Source organism: Ascidiella aspersa, chromosome 2 (assembly GCF_963924565.1).
Source record: "Ascidiella aspersa chromosome 2, kaAscAspe10.2, whole genome shotgun sequence".
In the NCBI taxonomy this organism is placed as follows: domain Eukaryota; kingdom Metazoa; phylum Chordata; class Ascidiacea; order Phlebobranchia; family Ascidiidae; genus Ascidiella; species Ascidiella aspersa.
In genome coordinates, this window is record NC_139448.1 from 39,394,137 (window position 1) to 39,409,823 (window position 15,687).

Genomic DNA, 15,687 nt, shown 5'->3' on the forward strand with positions numbered 1-15,687 from the left:
CCAAAATTTAACTATTTAATGACACGAAGCCAGGTTTTAGTTTTATAAAAGTTTTTAAACAAGATGTCTTGTGTTGTAAAAGGGCGACAGCCCAAATATAGAATGTGTTTTCGTTCGGCAACCATCAAACTTGCGTTTACCAACAATTTAACACATTTAATAACTCTGGAAACTGTTGTCATTAAAGAGTACGTGTTTTCTACAAAGATTTTCAATGCAAAAACAGCTGAAACAAAAATAAAACAAATTTAAACAAGTTTAAAAAAATATTAATCTTTGAAAATTTCCCTCCACAGCTTTTCGTTAATCCGGAGCGGCAAGGTATACTGCATTTTGATATTGATTAATATATTTTAATTATCTAATATTTTTATTAGATGTTTAACAGCCCGAGTTATCCTTACATTTTTATTTCAATTTATTTTCATACCGAAAATGTTTACAATATGATTTTAGCAGCTGGCCAAACATTTAAAACAAGATTTTTTTCCTAGCGTGCCATGTTTAACGTGATTAAGTTTTTACGTTGTTTCGGCTAAAAACTTTAATCGGGCCTCGCCTAACTACCGCACTTAATTTCAACATTTTTCTTTATAAACCATCCGGTTTCTGTTTTTACTTCCACAAAAGATAGTTTGCCGGTAAAAGTGGCACAGCTTTAATCGACAAAGTAAGTCCTGCAAAAAATTGAAATGAATCACCGGAAAGAACTTTGTTTGTTGCAACAATTAACAAATAATCAGCTGGAATCGGTGACTCAACTACTTATATTTGCAGGTTTGTTGGACAAAACATTATTCAGTTGTAACTGTCCTAAATCTGAATCAAGGATTGGAAGGTAAACATAATAAAATATGGTGTGAATAGATCACAGTTGATGAATGCGTATTTTTATGTATCTTTCATTGCTGTGAATATAAATATAAAGTGAAAATATTAGTAGTTTTACGTACCGCTACTGGAAAACATGTATTTATCGGCCAACTTATGATGCCCCCAAATGAGAGAAACATATTTACCTTTAACATCTAAACAAACTGATTTTCGGTTTCTAAGTTGTGTAATTAGCTTAATCCATTGTTGACAAGAACCTCTTTTTCAACGTTTGTATTTGAGAATTTAAGCAGATTATTTTTTTCGAATGAAATGTTGAATTTAGTTTTCATTTACTGCAAAATGTTTTAGCATTTCTGTCGCAGAATACATTGGAACATTCTAAAAAACAATAGCAAAGGACGGTCGTATTTAACACCCCGGGCAACTCGATTTTTAGGGCAAGGTCGCGAGAGAGCAAGGTTAACGTAACGTTGTTGTGAACCCAAACATTAAAGCGTGAATCAGCCAAGGTCGACGCATCTTTGTCCATTTAAAGCCAAACCAACCACGGCACCGTTGCATTGTGGCGTGTCTAGTAACGCGCTGGTAAGAAGCGCAAGTTTTGTGCCAGAATTAGGCCTTTCAGCGCTGATGAAGGCTCCCGTGGCTCGCTTGTGCTAATTGCTGCTGCGCCGGGGAAAAAGGCAACTCTTGCAGGTTTTGGTCAACTATAGTTTCAAGCCATGAATTGACCGGTTCATGCCAAATGAAGAAAGATTAGCTTAAAGTCACTTCAGTACCAAGTTATGCAAGCGTTATTTTATATCATTACTAAGTGGGTTTTGCGCATTTTTTCTGTAGATTAAAGTTGTAGTATGAGCCATATTACTTTTGAAAGCCAACATTGATCAAATAAATAGACTGTAGTAGGTTTGTGACACGATTTGGCCTCAGAATGACTTTGCAGTTTTTTTGAAGTTAATTTCGCCACAAGTTTAAAGTTCAGTGTAAATGTTGTTTCAGTCAGATATTCTGACTGCTGCTTCAGGAAGCCCTTACGCGTTAATCTGCAAAACTATCGGCTAAACGAGTTCTTTATTCTATTATCTTTAAGCTTTCCTTAACTACATGAATAACTATTTACTAAACAGTGATGGAGATAAGTTGTAGTAGACACAGCAAATGTCGGGATATTTTTGATATATTCCGAGCTTATTGGAGTTCTACCGTTATGAAAACTCCGACGATTTAAGCTTGTTTTCGTGGCTACACTGTCTACTACTAACTTGTAAATATTGTCTGTACTTTAGCTGGAAAGTTAAATTTAGTAGTAGTATGACGTGCGGATCATTTCAAAAAAGTTAATTGGGTACATTTAATGTTTTTGGCCGTAAGTCAAGGGTCTGAACTAAACTACGCGACCGACGCAACCAGGTCAGTCACAAGTAATTTCATCCAATTAAAGAACATTCAGTTGACACCCCGTTATTTGTAGATGAAACTTTGTGCTTGATTGCCATATAGCGGACACTGGCTCTGCCTCACGACAAAGTTAAGGCCCTCACATCTTATTGCCGCTGTATAATCGGACATCTTTCATATGTCCCGTCTGCCCGATGGCCGAATCAAGGCTGGTGTGCTTCACCACCCACATCAAAAACAATCCAATACCAGTGGCAATAAGATGCGAAGGCCTTACCTTTCCCGTGGGTTATTCTGGTTAGCCGCAGCAATGCTTCCTATGCAGAGGATTTGCCCACATCTGGAAAAACTGCAGAAAAACTGGTTAATCTGTCTTTTTGTTAGCTTTACTTAGGTTGGTTTATTTGTAGATGAACCTTGTATTTGGTTGCAGTCACTTGTTTAGGGCGCAGTTATTTACTTCGTGTTGCTGAAGTTCTGATGTGAAACGATCCTGGCATCAACAAGCCACCGAGGAAGTTGCAGGAGGAGGATGTCCAACAAAGGGACGCTAGCGCTCATTGGAGGTTCCATATTCGCCTTCATAAGCCTAGTCGGTGAGTAGCTTGTTACATGACGTCATTCAACAGTGACGTATCAGAGTGCGTCGTATACCGTTGTGTTTTGATGCTAGCATATATTTGCCTTCATAAGCTGTCGGTGAGAAACGTGTGGTGTACGAATATAGATAATTGTTCCCTTGATAAAAAAGAACAAAAAAGGTTTGAAATATCGACAGCAACTTTGTGAAGTTTTGTGAATTTGAAAAAAGTCGGTTTAAGCTTTTGTTTAACTTTTTACGATACGAAAGACTTCACGTGACTCAGAAACCCTTTATATACAATGTTTTCAGCTTGTTATGACGTTGACGATGATGTTGATGTGTCACGTGGCGGATTTTAGCTAGAAATGTACGATAACGTGGCTCTATTTTTGGCTTGTCCGATAATATCGGATGGAGGCCGGTATCGGTAATTTTTTTAAACTAGGGTTGCTAGAGATATTCAAGACAAGATTTGCGATTCAACACAACAATTGACTCAAAGATTGTAAGCTCAGTTAGAAAATACATGTGAATAAATAATGGCGTTAATATTGTGGCGCTGTAATTAGTTATTGCGCTTGTCAGAATATTATTCATAATGAATATGATATTTTTTTGTGATTTTGGTATATACAGATTTTTGTTTTGTGACTAAGCGGATTGCTTCTCTCAAGTAAACGTTATAATAAGAATTTTGTAAGGGAAAGATTTTGCGTTTAATTTCAAAGCACCCTTTCAACATATCTAGCGTTGGGTTTTCAATTTACCTAGTAAATTATGCGCTGTGTCTCAGAGTAGGTTTTATTTTTAAGAAAGCAAGACCAAAGTGCTTTTAATGCTAAAGCTTGCTGTAAATAAGCGGTTGTGTCTTAAATAATATTGTCTGACGAGACAAAATGTCTCTTGATATAAAGGTCCCCGACTTGTTCAAACAAACCAATGATACGGCGCACTTAACAGTTCACCAGGGGCTGCTCGGTTTTCTGGGGAAGGCTTATGAGGGTTTTATGCAAGCAGGAAGTGAAATGAACAAAAATTTCTCGATGAAAGAACTCCCAACCCGGTTCATGTGTTCAAATCCCAAACCTAAACATCGACCGAATGTATCTGGTTTAAAATCCCCAGTGAATCACGTTTATCTATTTCCGTAATCGTCTGACCACGACCAAATGTTCACAAAGTTCGCTTCATGTTCGTGATTTTGTTGGTTCATTAGTTAAACAATAATTGCTTGACTTCCGCTGCAATGAATGTTTTGTTGCTTTTCAACGAAGCAAGGTCGTGATAATATTACGTACAATGCAGGTCGCTATTGATTTGGCATTTAGTTCAAAAGTGAAACACTTTAGTGATTAGAAAATTTCCCTCGAATAATTGATAAAAAGGTTCTTGATTAAAACAGTTTAATATTTTGTCGTAATAAACATCTTTTCTTTGTTTCTAAGTTGGGATAAATAATTTTTATTAAGGTTGGAGTATATATTTTTGCAACAAAAGAATGGAGTTAATTTTTTTGGTTCAATAATAAACCAATATAACTTCCGCTGTAAGAACGTAAAGTTGCAAAATTAAATCGTGACAAAATTACATACAACGCCAGTCGCAACTAGTTCATTAATGGGCTTAAAACGTAAAAAATTGAGGAAAATCAAACGTAGACAGTCTGAAAAACGAAACGCCAATATAATCGCCGAATAACATAATATGGATTGTCATTTTGCTTCCCGCAAAAACATTTTCTGCAGTTTGTTTGCAGCTTTATGGTCTTTAGATGTTTCTCAGCCTCAGCATTATCGGCCAAACAAATTTTCTAATTTTGAAAAAGCTATACTTTTTTACTTTTGAATATACTTTTGCTGGCAGGTATTACTTTATTTACACAGTAAAAAGTATATTATTATACAGTTGTTTTCTCATTTTTTTTACTTTAGTTTGAACCCCTCCACATGCTTTGTAGTTTTGCTACAAAACAATTTTTTGTACTTCGTGTTGAAATAACATCGTGACTAAATTGCCGCCACTAATTTCCTAATGATTATAACTTAAACTTTATTTCACCCAAAGACCAAAGTAAAGTGCGGATATTGCAACTAGCCATTCACAACCTTAACCTGTAGTTGGTGAACATTGGCGCACGGAACCTCGTAAACACTGGTTAGAAGCAACTTAATTGCGGGTTTAGCGTCAAAGTGCTCGCTTAAAGGTCGAGCGTGTTTTGGGCCGCGGCAAAACACGATTCAAAGCGTGGAATTAATTTGACGCAAACCAGTTAAACCTCGTTAATGCTTTGCTACAAATGGAGAAATAAAACTCCCGCAAATGAATTTTAATTCTTATTATGAGCAATTAGTAAGGTAGTGCGTTTATATTTAAATTGGAATTTTGATAAAAATTTTTGTTGTTTAACGTTTAAAGCAGTTGTTCCAAATCTTTTATGACTTGCGGCACCCCTCAGAATTAATAAATATAATTCGTGACATCCCTAAGAATTTTTTGTAATACATATATTGTCACAATAAACTAGAAAAACACCAACTCTACACAATATAGGAAAATATAATTTGATTTACATTATTCAATTAAATTAATGTTTTTCGTTGTTAGCCGTGTTTGTCTAATTTTAAACCCGGTTGGAATGTTAAACGCTTGAAGCAAAAATTGTGCGAAATCTTGTTCAAATTACAATAGAAGTTCTCGCTAAACCGTTCCCTTCCAGATTCAAGTTATTTGGAAGTTCATTGCCGTTTTAATAATTAAATTAACGTTTTCGTTAGCACTTGATTCACAAGATTATTTTAATAAATCCAGAATTTTCATTTTCCATGTACATTGTAAATTTTTAATATTATATTGTTAATGTAAGTTAGCTTGAGATGTTTTGTATTAAAAGGCTTGTACAGGTCAAATGTGCCAGACCAGCCCAACCCGAGGTTAAGCTTATAAATACTTCTAATGAGCTGCTTGTTGATCTTACACGAGCAAGGTTTACAAACAAATGGTTCCACACTCCCACATTTGCTCAAACAGCGATAAAATAGTTCAACACCCGATATATTTGTGAAAGTGTCAAACACCACATTTCATTGTTATAAACTAATGTCAGAAAAACAAGCGAAATCACACTTCAACATTTCAGCTGGAATTCAGAATTAAAATAAATACTCTTTTCAACGTTTTTTTAATTTTATCAAGATCAGTTTTATACTTGGAATTTTAAATGACAAAGCAACATTTTTAAAATTAGTTAAAATTATCAAAAATATACGCGTCTCCTAATATCCAATAAAGTTCAACAAATATATTTATTAAGCGCCTACACAACTCCCAGCTCTAGCTCTGATATAGCTAAAAAATTTTTGCCCCGATACGGAGTTTCACGCGGAATCCAAAACAACACAAAATAAACAAGCGTGGTTGAAAAATTACAAGTCACAAGGAAAGTGCGCCCTTAAATCCAAATATCGGCCGGTGAACAATTTGGAAAGCATTTATGCCGCTTCCTTTTAAGCTTTGAACAAACAACTAAGAGTGTGGATATTTTGGGTACGGGCTGTAGTTTGTGTCTGGCAACAGGGCTAAACAGCATCAGCAAGTTTCGCTGTGTTGTAGCTGAGTGCTTATACCCGATGAGACAAAATAAACATGGTGTGATACACACGAGTGTAACCACAAACCACAAGCAAAGTGCGTTCTTCAATCCCAATATAGGTGGACGAACTATTTACATTGAAAGGGGCCGAAGCTTTTTAAGCTTTAAAAGCAACTAAACAAAGTGGATATGTTGGGGTTTGGGCTGTAGTTTGTATTTGGCAGTTTTGCTTAAGATGTGTTTTATTTTATTACAATTTCGAATTCTGATTGTCGTTTCTATCAACAAAAATAGCCTTTTAAAAAACATTTAATAGGTTGTCGCACTTCTCAAAACAAAGTTAAGTAAAACAGTTGTTAACAGAAACTAATTAACATTTTATTGTCGCCCAATAATGGATTTAGAGATTTTATAGCGTTTGGAAGCTTATTTGGCCCAGATATACGTACGATTAATTTGCAATCAAACTAATCACTAGGGCGAATATTTTTTGACTTGTCAAAAAAAGTCAAAATTTTAATTTTTCAGGTCAAAATTCCCTAGTTTTTTGGTCAAAAAATATTCGCCCTACTAATAAAAGTTTAAACACAAATGTCACAATAGGCTTTGAAATATCGCGTGCGCTTCATTATTTTTTAACGTATTTTTCACAATGGTTTGAGATTGTGGTGGCAGTGGCCATTTTCGAGTTTAGACAAGATAAACAGGTTAAAACAAACTTTGTTTTGTTCATTTTTATTTTTTACTTTGCACCCGAGCTTTTATTTCTCCCTCTCACTTCAAACGCGCGACGCAAATACCTCACAGAGCATCATTGTCCTCAGGCACTGTGACGTCACAAACACCTGGCGCCATCGTGATTGTAAATCAAGGATCCAATAATGAGTTACTTTTCGCGTCGTATTGTTACGTCATAATGACGGCGACAAAATATTGGTTAATGTCAAAAGTGGATCGTTTTAATTGTTTTACGTCAATTCCGCACGATTCGATTGTCGCAAAACAATGATCGTATTGTTACGCGCGACAGAAAACAATCTCAGTTTATCGAACTTATGCAAATAATGAGCAACAAGCGCCATTTCCCATAACCTTGTGAAGGAACAGGTTAAAGGGGAATTAAGTATGTGGATCTTACTCAAGCGTGACGCAAGTGGTTTATGACGCCACACAACATATAATTACCAAAAAAACAGCAGATTGTTAGATCACAACCTGGATTTAATCAAGTTCAATTGCTTTGAGTTACTTGTAAGAAACTTCGCAAGAAACAAAATATATCACACTTCTGACGTTAAATAGAAACGCAGCTTGGAGCAATGTTGCTTCAGTGTTCTTGTAACTATAACATACATGCCTTTGTGGCGTAACGTTAACGGCTTAACGCCAAACTTCCAAAGGGCCTACCACTAAATAAATTGAAATACAAGGGACGTCCGAAATTATCGAATCGGAGCCGATACAAAGTGGTAGTATCGGAACTTTTCGATACTAAGGTGATATCGATTCCATACCAAACCAGTTTGTCAATGGCTTGCGTTCCAACTAACGTTTTCTATTGCAAACGATATTTGTTTTAGAGGTAGCATATTCGCAATGAAGGTTTTCAAGTCTTCAAGCAAATTTGTTGCTTAACAACGGAAAACATTACGTTTGTTTATTTAAATATTTTTATTAATATAATTTATCAATCTGTTTAAACGACATTCTTATTAACAGATTTTGGTTGCAAATCGCCAGCACATCTCTTTGCCTAAATTATCATGCATCGTGTGTCGGAATAAAATACTTAATATGAAAATTCCAACTCAAGTTTTTGTTTTCAGTGATCGTGAGAACTACAGGGGGACTGGACTCTACAAATGATGACGTCACTACGCAAAACAAGGGCTCGTTGAATGGGAAACATTCTTCCCACACGAACCAACCCGGAGGCAAAATCAGCGTCAAAATGACGTTGAAATTACCGGTTACCACAAGCCAAGCGCAACCATTAGTTCCGGGTACCACATCAAGGTTTCAAGATATTTATTCTGAAGGCTCAACGAATGGGGGTTTACCACCGACAGCGAACGCTACGATTGTGCGTGATTCTACAAACGCAACTTCAACAACAATAAAAACAACTACAAAAATGTCGCACAGCGAAAGTGGGCAGCTGAATACAGATGAAAGCTTTATTACAAATGAAACAGTTGTAGCTACAACACAAGAAGACAGATCTACAAAAAGAATAATTTCTCAAGCCGCAACCACAAGTATGGCGGGTAGTGCGTCAACAAGGTTATCAACAAAAGCAAAAACAACAAATACTACAGAATCTACAAAAACAAATTCTACAACCACAAATACCACAGAAGCTACAACAACAAAACTTACAACAAAAGTCACATATCCAACAACATCAACGAGCACCTTAGAAACTGAACCTTTGCCCGACCCGAATGATTTTACAACAACTACAGTAAAACGAATTACAAGTAGAATTCCTACAAACATTAATACAACATCAGAAACAGCAACAGCAGATGCAATGGGGCGTGCAGAAAGAACTATTGAACCTAACAACATTACAACTACAACAATTACAGCAACAGCAACACTTCCGACAACTACAACAGAAACTTCAAGGATTCAATCTACAACAACTCAAACCACAACAAGTCGAACCGCTAAAACAGAAAGTACAAGAATTCCAAGTACAACAACAAACACAACAACCACAAAAACAACAGAAATTCCTTCAACATCAGTGGAGTTTCCAACAATAACAACGATAACAGAAACTACAGGAATTCCAAGTACAACAAAAACTACAATTTTATCAACAACAACCAATCCACCGACAGCTAGGATAAGAGAAGCTACAACTAATCCTACAACAACAACAAAAGAAACAACAACAGAACCTACAACAGAAACTACAACAAATCCTACAACAGAAACAACGACTCCATCACCACCACCACCAACCACAAAAGAAGCTACAACAAAAAGTACGGCAGCAACAACAATTCGAACAGTCAAACCAGCGGCGAAACCTACCGCTGCTCCTGTGGTTATTTCGCGACCTCCCGCTGCTCCTGTGGTAACAACACCGAAGCGGGTTGTTCGAATTTCTTGCCAAACTTTTTGTTTCTACAAGTTCAAAGGTTACAACTCTAGTCAGATCTGCGGCAGCTACAAGAACAAACCGAAAGGTGAGTTTGAAATATTGCTCGAACTGAATGTTTATTAAAGTATATTACGTCACATTTTTCATGTAAAGTACCACCATATGTTTCTACGAAAGTAAACAAAAATAACTATTATTTAAAACACAAATGCTAATATCATTTTTAGAGTTTTTCTTGTAAATACTTTTTTATAATGGATCTTTAGGGTCCTTATTATAATGTTTTTTTAGAATGGTTATTTTTTGTTTTTCTATTTAAACTAAAACCCTGCTTAGGCCAGTTGGTACACCAGCACCAGTTAACGATATTGCATTGATTGCAGCGATGATTTTCTGCCTCATCTGTTTGAGCCGAGGGTGTTCCCCTTCTCCTAAACAAGGAATCGTCAAGCGATAAACAACAACTGTGACGTCACTATGCTCCTATGACGTCTCTCGGCAGTGCTCTAGCGCCAACAGCGGCGGATCAGAGCGCGATCTTTTTGTTTAATGACGTCATATCACTGACGTGCATGGAGGATTTGAAACACGATGACGTCAAATATTCGTATAATTAGACAAACAAAAATTTAAATGTAAATAAAAATAATAAATTTAATCAAAAATATATTTAACTGAAAAATTAAACTTTACTACGTTATTGTGTGACGTCATATCTCTGACGTATGTTAGAAACTTACATTATGATGACGTCAATATGATCTCAAAGTTTGCCTAGCATCGCTAAGTAACAAAACTTGAAAAGGCCTATTTATTTATTTTTGTTTATTGCGCAATAATTTTTCCGCATCTATTTCATTGTTTAAAGTGTTTGTGAATCTTCTATTTACCTTTGTTTACTATTGTGACGTGTGAATACGGTTTGCGTTTAACTTCGTGTCGATAAAGTTCATATTTTGTTGAAAAGCATGTTTTAGTTCTAAATTTTTGTTTAAAAAGCTTAGATATTTCCAAGTTCAAACTTGCAGCAGAATACCTTGTGAAAATTAACTTTAAGAGTTCCGAAACAATTTTAGTCAGGCCTGACTACCTTAGTAAAACGTTAAAAAAGCCCGTTAAGAGTTGAAAAATGTTAAAATCAAATGCATATCAAGATACTGTTTTCCACCATTTGCATGGAGTTATATTATGTAATCATGCCCATAATATAGACCAGCGCTTTTAACCGGTCTGGTGCCGCATGTTAAAGGTGCGCTGCAAACCGAAAACATATTATTTAACAACTTTTATTGTCTCTTTCAGCTTAGATCTTTCATCACACAGTTATTTAAGCAACTATGAGGCCTATAAAATACAAATTTAGCAAGTGTACCGATATTAGAAACCCGCTAGGCGCCCTGTGAGATGAAAAACAGTAAGAAGCAGTAATATATGCGGTAAACATTTATCAGTGCAAAAGTTGGAATAGTTTCAGCTATTTGTGACAAAGCTAGAAAATTTCGTCAACTGTTTGCAAAAAATATCTCTTCGCTCAAGGAGTTTCTGGCGTAAAGTCAAATGAATTGTTTTTTTTTTTCTTTACACCGATTATGACATTCTAGGCAAAAATATTTTCTCTTTTACATCTTATAAAATGACTTTAATTACGACGTAATAGTCTTAAAGAGTATACTGACCATTTCCCTTCTAATATTTGATCTCGGACCATCGATGGATGCAATGATACGTAGTAAAATCAAATATTCATTTTGAGGGCATAATTAGAGTCCAACACCAACTGGTAAATTAAAACTATTTTAGTTATAGTATAACTTATAAGTGCTGCTAAATCAACCCTTTGCTTTGATTGACAAGATGTTTGAAACGCGATTACGATTAGAATTGCTCTCTAAAGCAGTTTTATTTCTTGAACCACGGTTGTGATGCATTGCGCAATAAATGTTTGTGATTACGCAATGATAATGAAGTCACTAACTTTCACCAGATGAAATAGACGGCAGTTGGCGCAGTGACCTTGAATAACCTTGGCCTTAAACAGCCTGAGGCGGAACAACGTTCTCAAGGTCACGCAAAAATATTCAAGGTCGATTTTCTAGATTATAAATTCCGCAAATTTGTTGTTTAATGTTGTTTGTTTACGTCAACAGTTCGCTTTTATTTATGATTTACTGTTTGAACACATTCCAACAACATTAGAAAGCGTCACTCTAAATAAAAAGCTACACAAAAAGTCTCTGTTTAAGTGGGCTTAAAATGTTTCTCCCAGTTATTCAGTTATTGTAAAGTTTGGGTGAATATGTGGAGCGCAAAGCTTGTACAAGTCGCAGAAGTCTAGCTGAGTTTGGTGGATAATCACTTGTAAGCGTTCTAGGGGAATAGTAGAAGGTTGTTTGTAGAAGTTAGGATTGCAACCTGCTTTAAAAGCTGTAAATGTAGATCGTGAAAGAGTTCCCTAACCCTAAGTGTGCATTCCTTGTTGCTCATGTGATCATGTACGCCACGGAAATTTGAACTTATCCAGAAGTGATTTATTCATGAAACGTTTCCTGGTTTTTGTGCAAGCTTCTCATTCAGCAACTTCCTTGTCCTGGATTCATGTGATCCACAAGTTTAAGAAGAAGAAGATCAGTCGTCCTCTCTCCTCCGATGCGTCCTCCCGCTCCTCCGGGACTTATCCTTGTTCCTGGAGGGCTTTTCACTCTTCCTGGATGACTTATCTCTGCGCGAAGACTTGCTCCGTTTGTCAAGTTTGTGATCTTCTCTCCTCCGCGGAGAAGATTCTCTCCTCTTCCTCCTACTCCTCTCTTCCTTGCTCTTCCTTTCCTCTTTGCTCTTCCTCTCCTGTTTGTCCCTCGCTTCTTCTTTCTTCCGGGATCGCTCTTTCTTCCGATGTCTTCTAACCTCGTCTCGATCCTGATTCAAAATAAGAAAAACAAAAATTTTAAAGTAGAAAATGTTTACTTCTGCCAGTTACAGACTGTGATGTCATATAAGCTTTCGCAAAACTGTGACGTAATAATGGTTGCATCGCGAAAGTGTTATTAAATCGTGGTTATATACTATCGCGTATTTGGTAAAGGTTGGTGAGCATTAGTGTGACTTCGCATGCGGGGGACGAGGAGAAGCTGTGAAGTCGTTCTCAGCCAAGTGAGATGACTATTTTAGTTGCATCTGTTAACAGGTGAGTCGTTGTATGTCTGATTCACATCGCTGCTGTTTGGAGGTGGAAGGAACTTTAGCGTTATATTTGGTAAAGTCTAAATTGGTTTCAGACAAATTACAAACTTAATTCTTAACTAAAAAAAACACCCCCCAAAAAAACACAAAAAATAAGATACAGAAAACAAACGAAAAAACAAATTTTAAAAGTGGAAACAGCTTCTTCTTAGCAAACCTTCTCCTCGTTCACTCACCTGTTTAATTGAGTAATACTTGACTCCTCCAGTCGACTCCTTTGTGTCCCGATCTTCCGAGATCTTCCGCTTCTTCTGAGGACGTTTCTCCTCCTTCTTCTTGTGCGGAGGTTTTATGGGGAAGGACTCGACGGGATGATACTGAGGATGGTAACCTCCCTCCTCGTAGATGTGCCCGCTCTTCCGATAATCATGCTCGAAGTCGAGATATTGTCGGTCCGATCCCGCCACCGGGTAGTTGTCGTACGGATTCACGACCGTCTTCTTGCTCGGAGCATCTTCATTCTTCGCGGTTTTTGATTTTTTCGGGCCGTTATTTTTTGTTCGTTTCGACTTGAGATTCTTCTTCTTTTTTCTCTTCCTTTCGTTTTCTTCATCGGACGAGTAACCGCTCGACGCTTGCTTCTTTGTCGCTTCACGACGACGCGACTGCTTCACTCTTCCGATCTTGGGAGCCGGAGGTCTCGGAGGAGGGGACTTCTTAGGAGGATCCTCATGGGACAAAGGAGCTTTTTCCTCTTTATCCGAGGATGAGCAGCTCTCCTGCGTCGGTGGATCCCCGCAGATAGATCCCGCATCCACCGGAAGTCCCACAATCTTCCTGGGTCCAAGCTTTTTCTTCTTCCTCAACTTCCCGAACCTCCGACGCAGTGCGCCACCTGGTGAGCGGATGCGGAACCTGAAACGGGGCTTTTCCTCCTTGACCGGAGGAGTGTGGTGGACTTCATCGGAGGAGCTCTTCTGCGCCTGGATGAATTCCTTTCCTGGTCTCACTCCTCCCACCACAACTCCACCAGCTCTCACTCCCTCCTCTCCTCCCATTATTCCTCCTCCTATTGTTCCAGCCTCCACGTCCTCATGGGGTTTCCTTGAGCTCTGGCATCTGTTGGAAGTCCTCGCGTAGATGAAGCTTGCGATGAAGAGAGCGACCAGGGATCCGACCACAGCCGGAACAACGATCACAGTCAGACTCCCGTCAGCTGAACAACACAAAAGCTTTCAAACTGTGGTCGTAATAGTTCTAGAACAGGGGTGGGCAAACTGCGGCTCGCCGGCATGTTTTTTGTGGTTCTTCTAGTCGAATCGTAAAATTAAAAAAAATTGTAAAGGCTGCCAAGAGTGCCGTTTATGAACGTTTCTCTCTTTTTATTTTCTTTATTTTGGCCAGCATTTCGTTTATGACGTAACACTAGACATAGAATCCGAGCCAGCAAGTCAACACAATTTCATTGCCAAGGTTTTAGAGACTGACATTGATTTATATTGAACGTGTTATTTTGTTATGGAACAATTAGGAACAACGATCACAGTAAGACTCCCGTCAGCTGAACAACACAAAGTGTTCTCTTACTTAAACTGTTAATAAGCTAGAGAACCATTTGCTTGTATGATGCGGGCGAACTTTCGAGTTTTATCTCGTACACTTAGATGGTGGAATTACTAGAAGCGCAACTGGAAGACCACGTTTAAACTTCTGTCAGTTGAGCAACACAAAGTTAAAGCAGGCCAAGTATATATCTGTGGTCGTGCCATTTAATATGCTGGAAAACAATTTGTTTCTCGTACGGAGAAATAAAAGTGCAATTTCATTGTCGTTAATGTAAGTACTACAAAGCCACACAAACGTTGAAAATATTCACTAATATTAACTTCATATGATATACAACGTTGGGGGAGACTTTGTGTGACGTCATAATGTACTTACGCGTGCAGAGGGGAGACTTTGTGTGACGTCAAAATGTACTTACGCGTGCAGAGGGGAGACTTTGTGTGACGTCATAATGTACTTACGCGTGCAGAGGGGAGACTTTGTGTGACGTCATAATGTACTTACGCGTGCAGAGGGGAGACTTTGTGTGACGTCATAATGTACTTACGCGCGCAGAGGGGAGACTTTGTGTGACGTCATAATGTACTTACGCGTGCAGAGGGGAGACTTTGTGGGGTGCCAGCTTCCATCGGGTTGACATTTCATTTTCTCGTGGGAGGGGGCGTAGTTGGGTTCGCATGTGAGGGTGCAAACTGTCCCCTGGATCGCCTCCTCCCCCACGTGTGAACATTCCAACGTCCCTTCCTTCGGGGAGCGCAGATACCAGTTGCTACATTTGACTGGAGAGAAAAAATAATTGTTGTTGAAACTTAACAAAAGGGAATAAGCGTTGAAATAAAGTACGGGTATAAAATTAAAAGTTTTTAAGTTCAACTGGGGATTAAAATAAAGAAATAAAATTTGACTTGGGTTAAAAGAAGCTTACAAAATAAAAATAAGTAAATAAACTTAAAAAATTTAGTGAAATAAACCTAAAATTTCACTGGGATTAAAATAAGTTTAAACATGTTTTTTAGGGATACAATTAAGCTTTCAATAGTTTAATTACTGTACAACCTATTATGTCGTCATTTTAGGATGAAAAACTCAAAACCATTAAATATACAACTTCCGGAAAAGTTAAGATTTCAAACAATTAAGTAAATATTTTTCATTTAAACGTAAAATATTTTGTCAACTCACTTGCTTGTATTGCTGAAGTTTGGCGGAAGGACATTAAACAAAACAAAAGATGTAAAAGTGTCGCGCGCAGCATGTCGCCTGTCGCATAACGCGTGTCAAACAACAAGTCACGTGATTGAACTCAAGAGTCGTGAAATTCTTGATTTTCAAATCCACATCTTGAAGCAAACACGTGTATCTTGCAATACAAATTAGATTGACAACTTAGTGACTTTTACCAAACAAACTTTATGAGAA

The 15,687-nt window shown here is 37.5% G+C and overlaps 1 protein-coding gene across 1 annotated transcript; it reads right to left on the reverse strand.

Moving 5' to 3' along the window:
• Positions 1-11,609: 11,609 nt before the first annotated feature.
• LOC146165727 (uncharacterized) lies at positions 11,610-15,687 on the reverse strand. The gene is made up of 4 exons (XM_083382353.1): positions 15,451-15,687; positions 14,859-15,047; positions 12,939-13,918; positions 11,610-12,438 (listed from the first exon to the last, which is right to left on the reverse strand). The coding sequence occupies exons 1-4, from the start codon at positions 15,521-15,523 to the stop codon at positions 12,151-12,153; spliced, it is 1,530 nt and encodes a 509-aa protein (XP_083238479.1). The 5' UTR covers positions 15,524-15,687; the 3' UTR covers positions 11,610-12,150.

Coding starts and splice junctions, on each gene's coding strand:
- LOC146165727 (XM_083382353.1), bottom strand. CDS start 15,523: ATGCTGCGCGCGACACTTTTACATCTTTTGTTTTGTTTAATGTCCTTC. Junction 15,048..15,450: donor AACTTCAGCAATACAAGCAA/GTGAGTTGACAA, acceptor TTTTCTCTCCAG/TCAAATGTAGCAACTGGTAT. Junction 13,919..14,858: donor AAAGTCTCCCCTCTGCACGC/GTAAGTACATTA, acceptor TGTGTTGTTCAG/CTGACGGGAGTCTGACTGTG.